This window comes from Corapipo altera, unplaced genomic scaffold (assembly GCF_003945725.1).
Source record: "Corapipo altera isolate COAL_440 unplaced genomic scaffold, ASM394572v1 268, whole genome shotgun sequence".
Classification (NCBI taxonomy): domain Eukaryota; kingdom Metazoa; phylum Chordata; class Aves; order Passeriformes; family Pipridae; genus Corapipo; species Corapipo altera.
The window spans coordinates 1,597,925-1,619,156 of NW_020884901.1; the positions used below are offsets into that span (position 1 = coordinate 1,597,925).

The window sequence follows — 21,232 nt, forward strand, 5'->3', positions numbered from 1 at the left end:
CGGTACCGAGAGGGGTCCGGGGGTGTTCCCGGTACCGGGGTGGGTCCGCGCATTCCCGGGGCGGGGCAGCGGGGCCCTTCCCCTTCCCGGGGCCCTTCCCCTTCCCGGGGCCCTTCCCCTTCCCGGGGCCGCTCCCGGGGCCGCTCCCGTTCCCGTCTCCGCCCCTTTCCCGCCGTGCCCCGCGCGGCGGCCCCGGAAGGCGGCGGGAGCGGGTGAGGCGATGTCGGGGCCGGGCCGGGCCCGGGGGTCCCGGGGAGGAGCGGGGGGCTCGGCCGGGGGTGGGCCCGGGGACGGGCGGGGCTGTGGGGCCGCTTCGCTCGGGGCCCGCGGTGTCACCGGCCCCTGGCCCGGCCCCTCTGGGGTAATCCCGGTAATCCCGGGCCAGCTGCCCGCGGTGATCGGCTGGAGCTGGGTTTAACTCCCGCAGCGTTCGGCAGGAAAACCGGGAGCCCTGCTGTGGCCAGGGGCTGGAAAACCGGGAGCCCTGCTGTGTCCAGGGGCTGGAAAACCGGGAGCCCTGCTGTGTCCAGGGGCTGAGTGGAGTCTGTGCCACACACACGCCCAGGGCGGCTGCTGCGAGCAGGAGAGCCCTGCAGAGAAGTGTGAGCCCGAATCAGCTGATCTGGCTAATATTCCTCCTTCCAGGTCTTGACAGAAGCTTGTCTCTGGAGGACTGCAAGGGAATACAGGTCAGAACGTTTTAATTGGCTTAATTGCATTGGTAGTTTTTCAGCTCGCTTAAATAATTGTTAAAATAATGCGAATAATAGGGGGCATCTAAATGTCAGTAACTGGGAATCAGGCTGGTGGAGCTGTCCAGGGAGGCTCACAAGGCTCCTGAATCATGGTTAGAAAATTAATTCTCCATGAGTGAGAACACACGTCAGGTGTTTTCACTAGTGAGCCTCAGAGCACTTCTGTTTGTAACGGTTTTCATTTAAGTGAGTTTGAAATTGTGGCTTAAGAATTAACCCAAGGGACTGACTCCACCAAAGGCTGTTGGCTGGTGGGCTGTGAACTGTTCTGGGGCTAAAAACTGCCCTGAGGAAGTGAAGGATCATCATGATGCATTTAAGGTGGTATCTCACGCTGTGTGTTTGATCAGAGGTGCATCCTCTGGTTTGTTAATTTATTTTTTAGGACATAATGACTACTGCAGATGATAAGCTGCTTGGTGAGAAGCTCCAGTACTATTACAGCAGTAGTGAGGGTGAGGATGAGGACAGTGAGAAGGAAGATAAAGAAGGGGAGAGCAACATTCCTGAAAGTGTGGGAGAGGTCGAGCTCAGCAGCGATGTTAGCACCGATGTTAGCACTGTCAACACAGGTATGATCCTATCAGTGGACTTGTTCTGTAAATGCTTTGTTTGTTGGAAATTTCATGTGTTATTCTAAAATTCATTTTTCCAAATGAAGCTCCTGGTGTTCTGCATATTTGGGTCAGAGAGTGATGGTTTCCTGGCTGTTGTCTAACTGTATTTTTAATAGCTGGTTCTTGATTTTAATGTTTGATTTCTCCTCTGAGATACCTCAGTATTTTATCTGAAGCAGTCAGGCTTTGGATAGAAAGCTGATACAAGGCTGATTTGTACAATTTGGTTGATAATAAATCATTATTTTTGTTCTGATGAAAGCCGTGTTAACAATAGGGGAAGCCTTGAGGGCTGGTGGTTCTATTTCAAGAGCACAGATACTAATCTGTGGGACAGTTATGAGAATAGCCTAGTTAGATAAACTTTAGTCTTCTTACTAAAAAAAATAGATACAAACTCAAGGACATGCAAATGGCAAATCAATTCTTCTTCAGTGTTCTGCACAGATACGGAAAGTTTACAACAGGGCCACTGTTTTACTGCTGATTTATAAATTATTACTTGATTTTAAATGATGATAAATATAATTGTGTTACCCTTTTATACGAAATGCCCACACATTTAATCTCAGGTCCCAAGGGAGTCATTAATGACTGGAGGAGGTTTAAGCAGCTGGAGACGGAGCAGCGGCAGGAGCAGCGCCGGGAGATGGAGCGGCTCATCAAGAAGTTGTCCATGACCTGCAGGTCTCACTTAGATGATGAGGCTGATAAGCAGAAGCAGAAGGAGCTTCAGGAAAAAATCAATGGAAAGGTAGCATGGCACAAAGGACTTAAAGTGCCACTTAAACGTTTAACATTTTTGTTTGCCTGTGTTGACAAATAAGTGGTTTAGCTGCAGTACCAAAGAAGTCCAAACCCTTTTCCCAGATTTCCCTGGTCTGCTGATCAAATAAGTCAACTTCATTAGTATGGAGAGTGGTGCAGCAAACCTATGAATGCTGCCTCCCCTGCCTGAAGCAAGAGCTTAGGAGCCCTCATTGATTCCATATCTAGTAAGTGGATGTTGGGAATTTAACTTTGAGCTCCAAAGATCAAAGGCATTGGAGGTAGAGAGTGGTTTTAATCAGCTGGGCTGTGAACTAGCCCTGAGTGTTAGTCAGAGAAGTTGGTAGTTAGCAGACAGTGTTTCTGCTGTCAGGTGATGCAGGTTGGCTGTGCTCTCCTGTACCTTGAGTGATGCAGATGAACAGACTGAAATGCATAAAATCCTGTTCACTGCAGTTCTAAAGACAGGATGGTGCCACCACATGTTAACTGGAAAGCTAAATGAGGAAGAAACTCCTCTTAGGTCAGGGACAGTTTCCAAATGAGCGCTCCCAGCTCAGTGGAAGCACATGGGCACCATTAACCTGGATTAAAGTGGGAGCACAGAGCAGCCACTTGTGGTATTAGTGCAGCTTGTGGAAACTGGAATGCCCAGGGCTGAAATCACTGTTCCCACTGGACATGGTTTCTAATTAGCTCAGAATGGAGTGTAATACAGAGGGTGCTTGAGCCTTGCATGGGTTGCACTTTGCTGTTATTACAGATGAGTGACCCACATTAATCCTCTTGATTTACATTCTCATTACATAAGTGACCCACATCGTGGTGCAGATCGGTTTCACGTATCTCTGTGTGTGTTCTTAGATGACTTTACAGGAGTACAACATGATCCACAACGACGAGGACGACGAGGAGTTCCTGCAGCGCTACAGGAAGCAGAGGATGGAGGAGATGAGGCAGCAGTTGTACAGTGGGCAGCAGTTCAAGCAGGTCTTCGAGATCAGCAGCGGAGAAGCGTTTTTGGACACGGTCGACAAAGAGCACAAGAGCACCCTGATCATGATCCATATTTATGAAGATGATATCCCTGGCGCCGAGTCCCTGAACGGCTGCATGATCTGCCTGGCTGCTGAGTACCCCACGGTGAAATTTTGCAGGGTGAAGAGTTCCCTCATTGGGGCCAGCACCCGCTTCACCAACAATGCCCTGCCAGCCCTGCTGGTCTATAAGGCCGGGGAGCTCATCGGCAATTTCGTGCGCATCACTGACCAGCTCGGGGAAGATTTCTTTGCTGTAGACCTGGAGGCTTTTCTGCAGGAATGTGGTTTGCTGCCAGAAAAAGACCTACTGCTCCTGACTTCTATACATAACCCTTCTGCATGTTACAGTGAGGACAGTGATCTGGAAATAGACTGAGGCACTGACGCCGAGGGCCCGTAGGTGTAGTTGTGCTGTGGGATGTTCTGTGCTAGGGGTTGTTCTCTCCCTTCCATAGCGTGGGTATGTGTTCCTCCCCCTCCTGCACTTTGACTTTTGCTTGTTAAAAATAACATGAGGAATTCCTAGCATTTTCTCGTTTTCTTAATTCAGTAAAGTACAGCTGAAACAGTCTCATTTCTATGCAATTCAAATGTATTTTACTTACCATGAAGTTTTAACACGATTCAGTAAGTTTAGGAAGTTGTGTGTTGTCATCTCCCTTCTCCAAATTTCTTTTAAACATTTTGTTCTCAGATCAGCAGTGTGTGGTCAGTGTCCTTACAGGTTTCCTGAACCAGTGTAATATAAATACCAGTTGGATCAAGATGTGGTCACCAACTCCCTAAGACAAGAATTGAGACTGCAAATAGAGGAGGTTTTAAAATTCAGGACTTAATAACCTGGTGCTGAACTGCTACCAGTTAACAGTGCAAGGTCCCATCTGCCAATCTGCAGTCTCCTTCTTGGAAGTACCTTATTCTAACACTTGGCCTCAAATATTTGTTCCTTTCTCACTTACAAATAATGACATCCCCTGACTTCATCCTGAAAATTGCTTATCAGATGGAGAGAGTTCTTTCCTTAACCTTCCCTGAGACTTAAATGAGAAAATCTTGCAATTACAGCTTTTAATACGTTCTTGGGTTTTAAAATGCTCGTCCTTAGAGTTCACAGCAGTCACTCCATCAGAAGATGAGCTCTGGCTCTTCAGAGAGACTGTTACAAAGAGCTCCAATGTGTGTGCTGAGCAGCAGCAAGAAGAATTTTGTTGGCAAAATGCAGAATTAGGACTTAAATAACCTCAGAATTTCATCTCTCCCTAAAATTACTAAATCAGTGCTAAAGTTCATTTCTGTCTGCCTTCAGTAGTAAAAAGTAGACTGTCATTACTTAAATATAGGACCCAGTGTAATGCTGTGTTTAATGATGAAATTTGCAATTTTTATGTAAAGCACTTTGGAACACCAGGAAGAAATGCAAATGTGTCTGTGGGTCATTGTAGGATCTTAATAAGAATGGATCTTGGGCTAGAAAAAGGAGAATTTGTAACTGTGTCTATTTGAACTGTGTTTTTAAAAGTAATACGAGCAGAAAAATAAATAATCTGTAATTAAAAATGACTGAATTGGCACAAATTGTAGCTGTTTTAAGGAAACTGGCAGAAATCCAGGTTTTTAAGTGTGCTGAGAGATTATTTCTTTTCATCTCAGAATCGCAGGAAAAAAAAACCCATGTAAGTTATATGAAATTAAATCACTGAGTGTGGATATCAGCCCACTTAAGGAAAAAATCAGAGTAGCTGTAACTTATATCCAGGTTGAGATTCAATAAAGTCTGTTGTGCAGACGGTGCATTTCAGCATCATGACAAAACCTGGCTTGGAGAGGGGGTCAGGGGAGAGCTGAGTTGCTGCTTGAGTTGCTTTGAAGGTTTATTTTTATAAAGTGATTATTTTTTTTACCCCTGTGGCAGCAAAACTGTGACAGGATCAGACCCTCTCCTGCTGCTCTGTGTCCCATGGCCTGGAGCAAGGTGACTCCTGGTGAGGAACCTCCTGTGCTCAGGCATGGGAGAGGTGGTTTGCAGTGCTGATAGCAAAATGGAGAATAAAAAAGGTCTGAATCCAACTGCTCTTTGATCTGGAAGAATACAGGGGAGAGAAGCTGTGCTACAGTCCTGCTGCTCATTTGTGCACACATCACGTGGGAGTGAGGGGGCTGAGCTGAGAAAAAAAGCTGCTGCTGCTTTTGCCTGTTCTCGAAGCTAAATCTTCAAGAAGTTCTATAAATAGGAGTTGGAAAAAACACTTGCCAGGTAGGTTGTGTTGCCGCTGGGAGATGTTCTGTTTTGGAAAAAGCAGCTCATGGCAGGGAGGTTGCCAGGAATGACGGGTTTCACAGGCGGCTGTAACTGTGGGAGGGGAGCGTGGGATCACCTGGGGCTGCTCACGGGTAATTGTGTTCCAGCACAAACAGAATTTGGGCACAGAGCGTGAGTGCACAAGGAATCATGGACAGCTGCTTGGCAAGGGCAGGAACGAAAACCCGGGATGAGCTTAACGTGGCATTTGATTGTGGTGCCAGCCTGGGTGCAAGATTTAGCAAAGAAAAGCTTGTGCTGATCTTTTTTGGCCTCCCGTCTTTGTAAAATGTTCAAAATACACTCTTGCTGAAAGTCCACACAAGGTTCCCCGTGCAGTCACTGATCTGGCTCACAGCACAGAGGGGCCTGCTGGGGCAGACTGGGGGAGTCCAGGGACTCCCTCCAAGGGGATAAAAAGCTTTTCCATTCAGCCTTTGGACCGTTCACCCCCTGCTCAGTGAATCATCGCCTCCGAGGCCACACAGCCCCAGATGGATGTTTTCATTGTTGCTGCACAAACCCAGGCAGCCCCATCCTTCTGTCCACAACCTTCCAGGCGCTGGCAAGCTGCTGAAGACTTGTTTAAAAATTCAGAGGATGTCCTAGGAGCTGTGTTTACCAAGAGCTCATGCAGAGGGTATGTTGGCAGACCCCAGAGCACACAGGAGGATGTGGGGGCACAGGGAGTTCTTGCCAGGGTTGGGTGATGCTGACAGACAGCACCATGGATGCAAACCACTGGCTCCTGCCTTGGATGTGGCTGCATGTTGTGATGGACAAGCTGGTGAGGATGTGAGTGATTTCTGCAAGCTACCATGGCTGGAAAAGCATCGAAGAAAACACAAGGGCCCAGCAGTGCTGGGCTGGGGGAAGCTCTGTGCGGGGCTGTTGGTCCCTGGGCTCCTGGAGGAGATTTCAATAGTGTATTGGATGCTGTCCCCGGGAATGGTACCTGTTGGTCCTACAAAGAAACAATTTCAAAGCTTTCCCTGCCAGCAGGAGGGAGATGCTTCACTGTCCTGGACTGGAGGCACAGCTGGAAGAGGTGTCAGGTTTGCCAGTGCAATCTGACACCAGAGCATCCAGGCTCCCTGTGTGCCTGAGGGGCTCTCCTCACTTATCAGTTTGTCCCAAAGCAGCGCTGGCAGCCAGTGATAGCCACAAACAAACCCAGGATGTTTGTGGTCTAACTGACACCAGCCCAGCTCATGCCTGTCTCCAGCTGGGGAGGGATGCTGGAGGCTGGAGCAGCTCGGGAAGGGTGGTCACACGCACGTCTGGCTGGAGGCACAGGGGGGTGGATCCAGTGTGAGTGGGAGAGGGTTTGTCCTCCTCTTGGCTTGGTGCTCAGCACTCCTGCACGACATGGGGGGAGCAGTAGGACTGGGGAGTCTGTGTGCCAGGACTGGGCAGGGCACAGGCAGGGCAGGGCCAGCCCAGGTGAGCACACAACAGGTGAACCTGCCTGCTGTGCCCTTGTGAGTTGTGTCGGCCTCTCTGCCTCCCCATGTCCTATCAGGAAACTAAAATTCAGATGGTACCCTGGTAAAACTCTCATTTCTGAAGGGTTAAAGAGAGCAAGAAGGCCTTGGCAGTCTCTACTTGCAGATGTTCCCCTGCTGTGACATCCTCCCAACACACCCCTGCCAAGGCACCAGCCCTTTAAACCTCCTGTAACATCTCCCTGTAAGCAGTTTTACTATTGCCTGGAAGAGCCTCACAACCCCCTCTTGAGGAATTTGGATCATGACAAATTTGGCTGATCAGGGTTACAAAATCAGTGTGAGGAGGGTCCAGCTGGGAGCAGCGCAGCCCCCATGGCCTCGTGGCACGAGGTCACCAGGGCAGGTGGGAGTCCTGCCAGGACACAGCAGGGGCTCGGGAGCAGTCCCCTCTCTCAGCTCAGCACAGGAGGAAGGTGCAGCCACCTGCTCCCTTCCAGACTGTGGCTTTTTCATGCCCACAGAACACCCGGGCAGCCAGACTGACGTGTGGATGGATTTTATGTGACAGAGATACACAAGGTTGGGTGTGAGCGCTGTGTCACCACAGAATCACAGAACACCCTGACTTGGAAGGGACCCACAGAGATCATCAAAGTCCAACTGCTGGCCCTGCACGGGACAATCCCAGCAATCCCACCACATGCCTGAAACCATCACCCAAACACCCTGAACTGTGGCATCAGGACAGCACAGGGCTGGGGGTGGCTGAAGGGCAGCGTGGCTCAAACCTGCAGGGGACACTTGGGCTCAGAGACCCCCACAGAAGCATCTCCTAAGGAGGGTGGTCACTCCGTTTATTCTTCATGTGCGGTCGGCAATGACCCGGCACAGCCAGAAGTGAGAGGAGTTTTTAAAATCATTTATTACTTTAAATGTCCGTTTTCCTGGAGGTGGTGACCTGGGATCTGATGGGGATCAAGGCCAGTGCCAGTGGCTGCCAGCAACACGTGGCTGGGCTGGGCGAGGGCTGACGTCTGCGTGCAGGGAGCAGGACAGCAGCAGGCTCTGTGTGCTGTGAGGATGTGTTTGCTGAGCTGTTAGTGCAGGGAAGCGTGATGATGGTGGGATGGAAGGGACTCCATCGCTGTGTGTGCACAGAGGCAGCATCTCGCTCCGAGCAGCCCCAGGTGGGCAACCAGCAGCATGTGCCAGGGTCCAAGCCAGTGTGTTGGAGGCACAGGAGGTCTGGGAGGTCTGATCTGATGCTTCTCCCCTGGTCTCCTCCAGGAGAGACACTGCTTTGGTTCCTTCTCCTGGCTGTGTTCCGGCTATGTCCCTGTGCTGGACAGGCTGGAGTGGATGGTCCAGACGATGCAGGAGAAGCAGAGCAGGGCAGGTTCCTACTGCAAGCTCAGCCACTGCTGGGGCAGCAGGAACACCTACACCGTGTCCTTCCTGTCCATCGGGGAGCTCATCACGTAACCAGGTGCAGCAGAGGAGGGAGGAGTGTGAGGGCTCTGCACTCCTCTGTCCCGAGTGGGGAGGCCCTGTGGAAGAGGGGCTGCTGGTGGCCTGGTGCTGGGATGCAGCGGGGATGGAGGGTGATGAAGCACAGGGGAGTCTGGAGCATCCCCTGGGGAACCCCAAAGCTGGCTTTGTGCAAGGAATTCACTGGCAAGAGATGTGAGTCTGCTGAGGACAGCGGGGCAGCCACACTCCCAAGGCACTCCAGCTTTTCAGAGAGCTGGGAGCAGCCTCTCCTCGAGGGCTGGCATGGAGGACATCCAGGATGGGACCATCTCCTGTCCTGCTCCTGCTTGGCACAGGGGTGGGCAGGTCCCTGTGTCCCCACTGTTCCCTGCAGGAAGGAACGGGGTACTCAGTGCCAGGCCAGGAGCTCAGCTCAGCCGGTGCCTGGGCAAGGACAGACCCTACCTGGGCGGGTCATCCCGGTGCTAGAGCTCTGTGGATGGTCCCCCAGCCCGAGGGCTGCCGTGTTCCACAGCATCTGGCACGTGGAACGCCACGTACGGGCACCTCTTCACGTTGAGGCACACGAGCTTCTTGAGCGACGCCGTCTTCACTATCTCAAAGCCGGTGGCTCCACCGAATGTACTGGGTTTCCAGTACTCTGGGGAGCAGATGGGATTTCCAAAAAGCCCCTTCAGGGAAAATGGAGCTCCAATCTCCACCATGCTTTCCCCAAAAATGCCATTGGGTTGGGGTTTCTCTAGCAGCAAGCCTGGATAAAACTCCAGAGCATCAATGTCTCCATACAGCTCTTCCAGCTCCGCCGCCTTCTCTTCCTCTCCTGCCCCAAGGGAACATCAGAGTGCTTTAGCAAGGGAATCAGGCCTGGCAAGGACCAGTCATCCAGCCCACAGGAGGAAGGACCCCTGCAAACTGGGCATCAACCCAGTCTGCCCCAGGCAAGGCTGGGATGGGCAGGAGCGGCTGCTCTGCGGGGCAAGCCTGGTGGCAGTGGGACAGCTCGTGGTCTCGTACCCACCTGTGGGCACAGGGCACCTACCCTGCCCCAGCAAAGCCCCTGTCAGCACTGCAGCCCTACCTGTCAGCTCCTGGAAGGACTTGTAGGGCTTCATGCCAAACCTCTTCCGATACTCGTTGAAGGGCTGTAGCCTCAGCTGCCGGGATTCCTTGATGACCCCAATGGCCACATGCAAGACATTGGCGTTGATGGTCTGTCCCCCACCGATCTGGAGGGCAAGAACACAAGGGGGAGCACACGTGAGGCACAAGGCAGCACCAGCATCAGCTCCAGGAGAGCCACCGAGCTCAACCATCCGTGTGTCATGGAGAGCAGCACATCATTGCAGCAGGAAGAAGAGGGGGAACCACTGGACAGTGCAAAGAACAGCCATAGAGCAGCTTGGGTAGGTCAGCCCTGTTCCCAGGGCAGGGAATGGTGTGGGAGAAGCCCTGGATGGACCGAGTGACCCGGGAGGAGGAGAGAGGTAACAGAGGGCTGGAGTTGCAGGGAGAACCTGGACACCCACAGAGCCTCAGCCTCAGCCGTGCTGCTTTGCACAAGAAAAGAGGGTCAGGAATGGAGACGCAGTGGCTTGGAAGAAAACATCCATGCGATGGCAGCAAAGAACAGTGCCAGACAAGCTGCTCCACTCCCTGCTGCTCCAGGCCGGGAGATCGCCCCTTCCTCAGGCTCCGGGATGTCCATCACCGGGGTGGTTACTGCAGAGCACCAAGAGCAGCAACCGGCGCTGCCAGGGCCAGCCTTGCCTCGGTGCTTGTGGGGAGGACTCCTGATGTGCCCATCAGGTGCTGCCTTGGGCAGACTCTGTGTGTGTCCCACTGCCAAATGGGGACAGTTGTACCACCTCCAGGGTACCACGAGTGTCCCTGTGGGGTGTCACAGCCCGGCACTGCCAGGGAGGGGAGAGCAGGTCCTTACCCTTCCTGCTACCTGCTTGGAGAAGGACTCCACCAGTGCCTCCACGCCGTAGTCCATGAGCATGGAGGTGTTGTAGAGGAATTGCTGGTAGCTGTACTCTTCCCCCTGGATGACGAAGGAGTCGGGCATCAGCCCGTGCCAGTGGTAGAGCTGGTTGAACTCCACCGCGATGCGATTCCGGTACTGGAACTGTGACCCAAACAGCAGCTCAGGGTCGAACTTGAGGCTCAGGTAGTACCCACTGAGATGCTGGACATAGTCTTCAACGACGATCTTGATGGTCTCCCCTGGGCAGGAGCAAAAGAAGCAGCTGGTGGCAGCAGGAGCCACCAGCTCTGTATCCCGAGATGTTACCCACGTGCTATGGCAGCACATCCCAGCACCCAGCACCTCCTGGGACCCTTCTGACTATGGGCTCGGTGAGCTGGTTGGGAATTTTTCAGTGAATTAGTTCTTCAGTAGCAAAGGTCAGTCTAACAAAACTGAAGGGCTCCTGAGGGAGCTGACCAGGATTTATTTTTTAAAGGTACTGTGGTGACATGGCTTTTTTATGGATTTTGGTCAGAAATGACTTTTCATGAGACACGAGAAGCAAATTTATAATGAACATTTAAAAGAAATCATTCAAAATTATCACAAAATTTTTCAAAATTAGTATTTTTGATGGACCAAACCCAATTTTTTTGCTAAATGGGCCAAAGCCAATGATCTCCAGAAGGATGCCAGAGGAACTTCTCAAGGCAGCCTGGTCACCACCCTCAGAGACTGGCCAAAACTGGGGCCTTGGGGCTTGCCCGGGGAGGTGGGACACAGAGCTCTGTGGTGCCCGTGCCCCGTGGCAGTGCCGTCCCTCACCGATGAGGATGAGCCGCGCCGTCTGGAAGAGCTGCTCGTCATCCCAGGTGGGGTGTTCCCGCCTGAGCACGTCGCACACGCGGTTGTGCTCGCGCAGCCAGAGCGTTCCGTACACGCACAGCCCCGGCAGCAGCCCGAACACCTCCTGCCCCATGGCCAGCTGCTGCTCCTTGGGCACGGCAGACGGGTACACCATGTGAACGGGAGCGTCGGTGACCACGGGGGGGTACATCTCCCCATCCACCACCTGGGGACACAAGAACGAGGTGGGAGAAAGGGCAGAGGGGAGAAAAACACCCTGGTGAAAGCTTGCCCAGCCAGGAGCTGCCTCCCTAAGGGCACCATGTCTGCTCCCCTGCAAGAAGTGAGTGGGATGGAAACAGCTCCTTGTACAGTCCCAACCTGCTGCACCCCAAAGCTTGTCCCCCAGCCAGCAGCCACACGGGCATCAGGGCTGGGGTCTCCCTGGAGCTGCCAGAGGGACATGGGCTTCAAACAGCCCTGGGTCACATTTCAGCCATGCTGGGTGGTACCTGGAATTTCAGTTTCCCGTCCCTGAAGAGTCGCAGCTGGTGCTGCCGCTGCAGGTTGTCCCCGTAGAGATGTCCCAGGTCCACCTGAGGAAGGAGCAGGGCATCAAGGCTGCTCTGAGAGGCACCTGTGCCCCATCAGAGCACATCCTCCCTCCCACATCCCCCGTGCCCCTCACCCCGTGCCCCAGCGCCTTGGTGAAGCCACGGCCCATCTTCCCAGATGTCTTGAAGAACTGGTGGGTGAAGTGCTGGGCAAAGAAGGCAAACATCATGTTGGTGCCTCGGGGATCAGCCTCGAACTTCTGCCGCAGCAGGAACCTCTCTGCCAGGAGCTGGGGATCGGGGAGCTGCTGCTTCCCTGTGAAGGATGGAGGTTGATGGCAGATGCCCAGTGCCGGCCTGGCTGGGTGCCAGTGCTGTCCACAGGGCTGCTGGTGGTGTCTGCAGACACACAGCCCTCTCACACAGGCCGTGACATGCCCTGAGCTGTCCCAGCAGCATTTCAGATGCCATCAAGCTCCTCCTGCCACGGGGCCAGCCTGGGCAGGACAGTGGTAGGACGTGGCACTGCCAGTGGTGCCTTGCAGATGTGTCCACGGCAGCGAAAGCTCGGCCATGGGTGGGTGGGAAACCCTCAGGGTGCCAGTTCTCCAGGCCAGCACATACCTTTGGTGCCCATGGGCGTGGGGCAGTCGTCCGGCACGGGCGGGAGGACGCGGGTGTAGTAGCTGACGTTGGCATAGGCCTCCCAGCTGATGTAGCCGTAGTCAGAGTTGAAAGTGGGGGGGCTGGGGATGAGATTGGCACGAACTGAAAGGAGAGAGGGGGATCACCACTGTGGGGCGCGGGGCAGCACCCCACAGCCTCTGCCCTGGCCCCTGCCCACCCGCTCTGTGCTGCTGGACGCCCTCCCCTGACACCCCGAAAAGCAGGAAGGTACCAGCAGCGGAGGCACGTGGGTGTCCTGGGATTTGCTCCGAGCCTTTTAAAGGCTGCAATTCCCCAGGGAAAAGGAAGGCCTGTGCTAATGCTTTAAGTGGATTTTTTGATGATAAATGAGATGACAAACCCATAGAAATGGTGAAACCAACAGCCAGAGCCTTGCGAGTGTGTCCCTACGGCTCCAAGAGCTGGAACCTAAATATTTATGCAAAGTGATGAATGTGGGGACATGAGTAACAAGGGCCATATTTGCACAGGCTGCTTTCCATGCAGCTGCACGAGAGCCCCTTGGCCCGGGGAGTGCAGCATGCCAAGAGCTGCTCGTGTTTTCCAGCTGGCTGGCAGCCCAGCACAGGGCTGGGGACCCCCTGAGCCCGCCTGAGCCCCACCACTGCCTGTCCAGGCAGCCCCCCCGGGCTGAGTGACAGTGTGACAGCATGATGGAGTGATGGGGTGACAGCACCCTGGCTCTCCTGGTGAGGTGACTCCAGCCTGATGCCCACCATGCCCACAGGAGCTGCTCAGCATCACTGCAGCCGTGCCATCCCCACCCACACCTCTGCTCATGCTGGGGCATCCTCGAGTCCTGACGAACCCCCAGACCCCCTCCAACCCCTCACCTGTCAGCACAAGCCTCATGAGCGTGTCCCTGATGAAGGTTCTGTTGATAATGTCCCAAAACCACTTGAAGTGGGTCAGGATGAAGTGGTAGAAGGCAGGACTGGGCTTCAGCAGGTTGTGGAGGCGCGTCCAGAACTCAGCTGGGGGAGACAGACCAGGCAAATCACTCACCCCACTAATGAAGCCCACTAACAGCCTCGGTCCACCCACACCACTGCTGTTGGTGAGAGCAGTGCTGTGGGTACAGTGAGCTGCCCTGGGATCCAGTGGTGCCAGATCTGGGTCACGGAGACTTACGGGAGGTGCAGTTGACCCCGTAGTATCCCGTCCTGGTGCAGTCACACTCGTATTCTCCCAGACCAACCCTCACACACACCCCTTGGTGCAGGCAAGGGAAATAGCAACAGGGATTCACTGCAGGGAGAGAGAGAGAGAGAGAGAGAGACAGAGATCACCATCCAGCCACCCTGTCACAGCATCCAGTGGCTCCCTGCTCCTCTCGGAGAGACACTGTCTCAGACACAGCTGAGCTGGGTGCAGCTCAGGAGATGAGGTGCTTTGGTGCAGCCACCTCTGTGAGCACCAGCTCTGGTGTCAACAACATGCTGCAGGAGCCCAACGCTGCCTGTCACGGGGGTGTCCCGCACACCCAGGGCAGTACCTTCGTGCCTGGGGGGCTGCAGTGCCCCCAGAGCCCCAGCAGGGATAAAGCCGTGCAAACACACCCCTGTTCACTGCAGCAGCCATTGTCAGGGCAGCGTTTGCTTTGGCAGGCGGCCCCTCCGCCCCGAGCGGATGGAAGGGGCCTCGCCGGCCTCACTCCCCGCTCCCGCCCGGCCCTTCCTCCACCACCTTCGTGCCCGGCCTGCAGACACGAGATAAGGGCCCCTTCCCGCCCGTCCCAGGGCGGCAGGATCCCGTGGGACAGGGAGATCCCCCCAGCACAGAGCACCTCCTGCACTGGGGCAGCGCTCAGCACTATCCATTCCAAGCTCCTCTGATCCATCCTGGAGCAGGCAGGTCCTTGTAACTCCACCATCCACAGCCCCTCCAAGAGCAGCAAAACTCAGGGGAGAAAGAGCAACACAACCTGGGGTGGCTGGAGAGCCCTTGCCTTCCATCAGCCCAGGGGATGCTGTGGAAATTGGGATGTCCTCTGCCACAGCTGCCTCCTGAAAGCCTCACTGGTGGCATCCTCAGCCTCACTGAGGTGGGTTGGTTCCCACAGACCCAGGATGGAGCCTTTGTGCCAGGAGGATAAAAGTGCATAGAGCCAAGTGGCTGAGTGTGTTGTAGCACATCAGAGGTCACCAGCCCCACCAGGACACACAGCACTCAGGGACATGAGTGCCACCAATACAGTGTGTAGCTCCAGAGCCACTGGCTGTGGGAATGGGGAGGATGGGCAGCACGCCCTGAGTGCCACAAAAGACTGAGTGCCACTCCCAGTGTGCCCAGCATGTCCTGGATGATGAAGGAAGGTCTCCTGGGTCCATCAGCTGCTCTGCATAGTGCGTGAGCTCACCAGGCCCCTGCCAGACCTGGTTCAGATTCTTCGGGAATTTGGGAACAGGTTCCAACACTGGGGTGGAGAGGGTGGAGGTATGGGCATGCAGAACAGAAGCCTCATTTTTTCCATAGGAAGCTGAAGCTAAAAATTAACATCTTTAAAAAATAAAGCTAATTTTGTGACGTTGCTCAATCTTCCAGCAGCCACATGCTCAAGGCAGGGCAGGGGCTGCCTGGGAGCCCAGGGCTCAGCCGGCAGCTCTGCCGGGCTGTGCTCAGCCCTGTGGCCCCAAATCCCTCACGGCACAGGGGCTGGCTTGCAAAGACGTGCTCAACTCCCAGCACTTCCATCAGGCTCCCTTTCATCTTGGATCTTTTCATGTCTCCAGACGGGAGGCAGCAGGCAGGATCTTATTTATCTCACACAAATTAAGGTCAGACCACCCGTTTGGATTTTTGCAAGATGGGAATTTTTGGAAAGGGGGAGGTGTTGCAGTGCATCTGCAGCATCCTGCGGGATATTCCCATGCTGGTACCTCGCACATGGCTCTGCTGCAGACCCTGCAAACATCCCAAGGAGCAACCCCGTTCTGTGCCCCGTGCAACCCTCAGGGATGCAGGGCTGCCGCAGGTGCTGCAGCCGCAGGGCTGGGAGGATGCTCCACGCCGCAGGCTCTGGCAGAGCAGGTCGTGTCCTGCCCTGTCTCTCCAGCTGATATGGGGAGTCAGGAGAAGTTCATCCTGCCGGGGCTCTCCCTGGTGCGGGGCTCGATAGCAGGTCGTGCCGAGCCCTCCTCCGAGGTGGGTTTGGCCGCATGCTGGGCTTGGCCGAGCCACCTCCTCCCACGGTTCAGCACAGTGTCAGTGCCGCGGGGTCCCGGAGGTGGGGTGGGAACAGCGTGTTCCAGCCAGAAGGGTGGGAAGGGGATGGATGGAGCGTGTTCTGGCCCGCGACAGCAACCCCCTCACGTCCTTCTGGAGCCTCCCTCCGGCAGCAGCTCCTGCCTCTCCCCACCCCGGCCAGGAATCCTGCGCCGGCCCTGCCAGGAGGCTCCAGGTATGGGGAAAGCTGCTGCCAGTCTCTGTGTGGAGCACGGCCCCTCCGTGACGGCAGAGCTGGTGAACACGCTCCATCACCGCTGAAAAATGCCAGATTTCGGGGACAACATCCGCTCTGCAAACCGCAGCCAAAGCAACTTGGGGTGAATCATGGGCGGGATGGAGCCAGGCTTGCTCGATGGGACATGGCCCCGCGGCCACAGGCTTGGGGATGATGAAAGGCTCACGCACTTGTTTTTCCTCATCCAGGAAGGTTTTCCTCGGCCCCATGAACTGCTCGCAGCACACGCACCACAGCCAGATCATCATCTGCATCCACTTCTGGCAGCACTACGAGCGGGAGCAGCGTGCCAGGGCCGCAGCTGTGCACCACGTGGGCTCAGCCATCCTCCCCCTGCACCTGAGCGGAGCTGTTGGCCCTGAGGATGGGCTGGGGGCAGGCTGGAGGGGTGGCAGCCCCAGGGCTCTCAGTGTGGCAGCTGCCTCCCCTCTGCAGCCCGGGGTGACGCTCCAGGAGCCCGGCTGCGGAGGGGATGTGCTGGGAGGAGGCGCAGACCATGGGCTATGCAAACAGGCATGAATCCAGAGAGGCTCTGCCAGAGGTCCCCAAGTGCCCTCACACAGCCTGGTCCATGCCAGACCTGCCCTGTGGTTGGGGCTCGGGCAGATGCTGATGTTGGGGTGCTGCCCCAGCTCCTGTTTGGCAGCAGTGACGCAGCTGAATTGTGGAATGGCTGTGGAGAGGACGGTCAGGTTTACTTTGCAAAAATACTTGTACAAAACTTCACCCCTGAAGGCAAGCCAGCTGCCAAGGGCAATATCTGCAGGGAAAACTGAAAAACACCATGGGAGCAGCCTGGCTCCACTCAGCCAGAGGAAAAGTCTACAGAGAACAAACACTGTGGCTCAGAGCCAAGGTGCAGCCAGCAAGGAGTCAAGAGGAGAGCTCTGAGCAGCAAACACCAAGTGAGCAGGAGATCCCAGCCTCAGCCCAACATCCTGTTATTTGGTCTTGGGGAGCAGATCCAAGGGCTAGATTAGGGCTGTGGTCCTCCTGGCACAAGGCTGGGGAGGAGCAGAGCCCAGACACTCTACTGACAGCACCTCAGGGCACAGTGCAGTTCCCCTAATTTCTCAATCAGATATCTCCCTCCCTAATTAAGGCTTGGAAGAGAGACATCCTTTCATGTATATCATGTATCCCAGGTATTTTTTTTCCTCCACGTAGTCAAACTTGCTTTGATCCTGCTGTGCAGCAGTCAGCTCCAGGGCTGCACCATTCCAGCCTGCATTTGTCCCAGCTGCTTCAGGCACGTGGGTCTCCAGTGTGCCCCTAGGCCTTTGTCCTGTGCCAAGCAGAAAACACAGGTGCTGGTCCCAGATGTCCTCAACCCCCAGAGGGGCTTCTCGGAAACATGAGAGCCATGCAGAGGGATGGCCAAGCCAGAGGAAGAGCCACAGAGACTGTCCCTTGCCTGTCCCTACGGTCCAGCCCAGCAGATGACAGGCAGGTCCATCCCATGGGGTCACTCCTTTGAGCAGATGTGCCCAATGTGCCCCTCAGTGGGGTGACTGCCACCTCCCCAGCACCGGCCCCCTCCTCCAGCACTGGCTCCTGCTGCTCCTGCTCTGACCCTGTGTCTGAGGTTGAGAAGCCAGAGGTTTTGCAGGGTGTCTTGGCCACACTGGCATCACCCAGCCCTGCTGTCCCCAGCAGCTGGACCTGCCACCTCCTGCTGGGTGGACTCCTGGAGTCTCCTGCAGAGCTGACACAGCCACCTGTCTGCGTGGCCATGGCCATAGGGCCTCTAAGCACTGCAGCTCTGGGTCATGTTCCCCTTTTGGACACATTTGCTGCCAAAACAGGGAAGTCTGCCCCTCTGGGTCACTGCTTTTGCACAGGACCAGCTGCTCCAGCACAGAGCAGAGGGTAGACCCCGGCAGGGTACTGGACACAGGGTCACCATCAGCACTATTTGAACACAGGCAGTCAGAGCCCCTTGAGAGATGCAGCCCATGGGTCTGGGCTGGTTTTGCTGAGAACTTTCCTTTAGCAAGGAACTGTAAAATCTGATAAGTGCCCCAAGCTCCAACTGGGATGGCGTTTTTCTCCAGGGAGGAAGATCTTTTCACAGAAGAGGAACTGGAGTCAATGCCCCTGCTAAGGACCTGGGGGAATCTGCACTGTAGGGGCTGGGGATGGAGCTAATGGGATTCAAGAAAGGGTTTCGTTTAACAGCACGCTCCGTGGGTGCCTGCCACAAGCAGCATTACTCCTGGACATCCTCGAGTGCACCTGAGGTGGGCAGCCTGAGCCCAATGTGGCCATGCCAGCACGTGGTGAACTTCTGCAGCACGTGGGCATGGGAACCAAACGATGGCTCAGGGCACCGGAGCCATCCCTGCTGCTCCCAGCCCTGCATCCTCACCCCCAGCTGCAGTTTCACCTGGTGTGCGTTTGGGGACAGCAGGAAAGTCCCTGACTGCCAGCATGCATGGATATTGTCCCTCGTTCTTTCGAGAAGCCCCATCCTGGCTGGGGGGCTGCAGGGACCAGCCGGCTGCTGTCTTGGCCGGGGTCCAGCCCTGTCGTGCGTCCCCGGCCGCCCCGGGCCAGCGATGTCTCCTCCAGGCCCTGCGTGTGGTCCCTGCGCGGCCGCTGCGGGAGGTGGAGGGGAAGTTTGTTCTACCCGGGCGGTTTTGCTCCCAGCCACGCGTGACGGGCCAAATCCTGCAGCTCCCAGCGCTGCGGGCACCCTGAGCCGGGCGGGGGGTCCCGCCAGCCGCCCCTGCCCACCCTGCCTGCCCTCCGCTCGGGGCTCCTGCTGGCACCGGCGGGCGAGGACCAGCCCTGGGCGACGGGTGCGATCTCTCCCGGGACCCGCCGGAGCGCGGCCCCGTCCCGCAGCGCCCGCCCCGCGTCCCCGCGACCCCCGGTACTGGATCCTGCGGGACCCGGTCCCCCCGCATCCTCCGGGGCCGGACCCCCCGGTGCGGGATGTCGCCGCGCCAGCGGTACGGACTTCCGCGCGTCTCCCTCCCTCCCTCCCTCCCGGTGCGGTGCCGCCCCGCGTACCGGAGCCGGTGCCGGCGGCGCTCCCGGCGGCGCAGAGCAGCAGCACGGCGTGGGCGAGCAGCAGCCGCAGCCCCGCGGCCGGGGGGGCCCGGGCCCGGCACCCACCGCCCATGGCGAGAGACAGCTCCGCCGCGTCCCGCCGTCGCGCCCGGCCCGGCCCCGCCGCCCCCGCCCCCGCCGCGCCGCCTCCCGCCCCCGACGGGACGGGACGGGGCCGCCTCCGACAGCCTGGCCCGCCGGGGGGCTGCCCCAACCGCCCTCCCCTCCCCTGGTTGCCGCGGCCACCTGTGCCCCCCCAGCCGTGCCCCCAGGTCCCCCAGGAGCCCCAAGTCCCCCCGTTTCCCTCCATGAGCATCTCCATACCCGACTTCTGGTACACACGTGCCCCTGCATTCCCACGCCCTTGTTCCCACGTCCCCCTGCATCCCCATTCCCAAACCCTGATCCCTAGGTCCCCCGGGACCCCATGCCCATCCCCTGATCCCCCGGGCCCGGCTCAACTCCTCCGAGTGGCCACAAGAGGCTGCCCTGGCAGCGCCGCCCGGTCGTGCCAGGAGCCAGGCTGCCCTCAGCCGCCGGTGGCCAGAAAAGCTGAGTTTATCGGTGAAACCATCGCCGGGTGTTTCCCGCCTGGATGCTTTGTTCCCAGCGCCAGCCCCTGGCAGCAGGGACAGGATCCAGCCAGCTGAGCCCGGGCAGGCACAAGACACCCCACAGGGGTCCTGTGGGGCTGGAAGAGGTTCTGCGTGGGGCTGGGGTGGTGTGAGCATGGTGGGCTGCAGACCTTGCTGGGATGTCCCCAAGCTGGTGGCCCCCAGGGCTCAGGGCCTGTGGCTGCTGACCCTCTCTTGTGCTGCACTGCGGAAGCAGCAGAGACCCCGGCACAGGCCCGGCTGTGTGTGGGGGTTATCTCGGGCTGTGCTGTCCCTCCTTGCAGAGCTGCAGGAAGCCCCGGCAGGCCGTCGGTGCGCGGTTCCCGCACGGCTCCTCCGTGGATCCTGCGCGGGGTTCCAGCAGCAGAGAGGGAGTGTCCCCACAGGCAAGCAGCCTTTGCAGGTGTCCAAAAATGAACAAGGGCCTCAGATCCAGCATCAGCCATGACATAAACATGATCTCAGTGGGCTCTCGATGCGCTCACACAGGGTGGGGACACCGCCTGTCTTCCACTGAGGAACGTGGCTGGAAACGCAAGGCGGGTTTTGCTGTGTGTGTGCAGCTGGTGCAGTCGGTGTGTGCTGGGGCCAGGGCTGCTCCTGCCCTCTGCCAGGCTGCCCACGGTGCCACAGCCCCACCGAGAGCAGAGTGGTTCCCCCCGTGGGCATGCCTGTTTCTCCTCCATCCCCTCAGGCAGTACCACTAGCCTCAGCTCTGGCGTGTCCCCCTCCTGTCCCACACCCAATGCCTGATGCTGTCTGACCGCAGCACGTGTGACCCAGCAGGGCCTGACCCCTCTCACCCACGGGCCAGCCCAGCAGCCCTTGGGGATGTCCCTCTCCGGCAGCGCTCCCGTGCTCGCTGCCCTTCCCTCTCATCAGGTTTTAATAATCACTCTTGCACAATATGGGAAACAGTTGCAACAGCCCGGGCCGGCTGTCTGACTGGGGCCGCTGAGGGGCTGCCGTGGAGGGGCTGTCCCCGTGCTTCTGGGCAAGGGAGGGGGCTGCTGCTGCCAGCTGCCAGCTGCAGACCTCTACCACTCCTCGTGTCTCATCCAGTGCCCAGACCCCTCACTCCAGCACTCAGTGCTGCACTGGGCTGCTCAGCTCTAACCCAGCAGCTACCGAACTCCCCAGTGCCAGCCCCGGCTGCCAACAGACCTCCTGCGACTCTGTCTGAGGCACAACCACATGTCTGACCACATGTCCCAGACTGCGAGCCAGCCCTGGATCCCCACATGAATTGCTGTTCCCAGTCAGTGCAAGGACGGGTGGTGCTGCCTGGGCATTTTGTGAGACTGTGGTCTGACAGCCTCAGTGTGAGGCTGGAGCCACTTGGGACATGGAGGCATGTCTGGGGCCACGGGCTCAGTAACCTGGGCACTGGGTCTGGCCAACAAACACTCTGACACCACACTGGAGTAGTGAGGGGAGCTCCAGTGTGGTGCTAGCAAGCCCCACATGTGCCTCACCACCATGTCCTGGGCAAAGGTGGGAGAAAACAGACAACCAGACATCGACCTGATGAACCCCCTCAGAAGGGTGAGGGAGGCTCTTGTGGAGCAGTGGCACTGACAGTGGCTTTGGGAAGAGCAAGGGCCTCCCTGGGACTGGGTGGATGCAG

The 21,232-nt window shown here is 56.8% G+C and overlaps 2 protein-coding genes across 2 annotated transcripts; one reads left to right on the plus strand and one right to left on the minus strand.

Moving 5' to 3' along the window:
• The first annotated feature begins 128 nt into the window (after positions 1 to 128).
• PDCL (phosducin like) lies at positions 129 to 4,737 on the plus strand. Its single transcript, XM_027650336.1, has 5 exons — positions 129 to 212; positions 646 to 689; positions 1,141 to 1,327; positions 1,945 to 2,126; positions 3,005 to 4,737. Exons 3-5 carry the CDS (start codon positions 1,147 to 1,149, stop codon positions 3,554 to 3,556), a joined length of 915 nt encoding a protein of 304 aa, XP_027506137.1. The 5' UTR covers positions 129 to 212; positions 646 to 689; positions 1,141 to 1,146; the 3' UTR covers positions 3,557 to 4,737.
• Positions 4,738 to 7,607: 2,870 nt separating this feature from the next.
• Positions 7,608 to 19,064, minus strand: PTGS1 (prostaglandin-endoperoxide synthase 1). The gene is made up of 11 exons (XM_027650356.1): positions 18,953 to 19,064; positions 13,606 to 13,722; positions 13,308 to 13,448; positions 12,412 to 12,555; positions 11,922 to 12,103; positions 11,746 to 11,829; positions 11,213 to 11,459; positions 10,358 to 10,644; positions 9,497 to 9,644; positions 8,863 to 9,238; positions 7,608 to 8,785 (listed from the first exon to the last, which is right to left on the minus strand). The coding sequence occupies exons 1-10, from the start codon at positions 19,062 to 19,064 to the stop codon at positions 8,883 to 8,885; spliced, it is 1,818 nt and encodes a 605-aa protein (XP_027506157.1). The 3' UTR covers positions 7,608 to 8,785; positions 8,863 to 8,882.
• Positions 19,065 to 21,232: the final 2,168 nt, after the last annotated feature.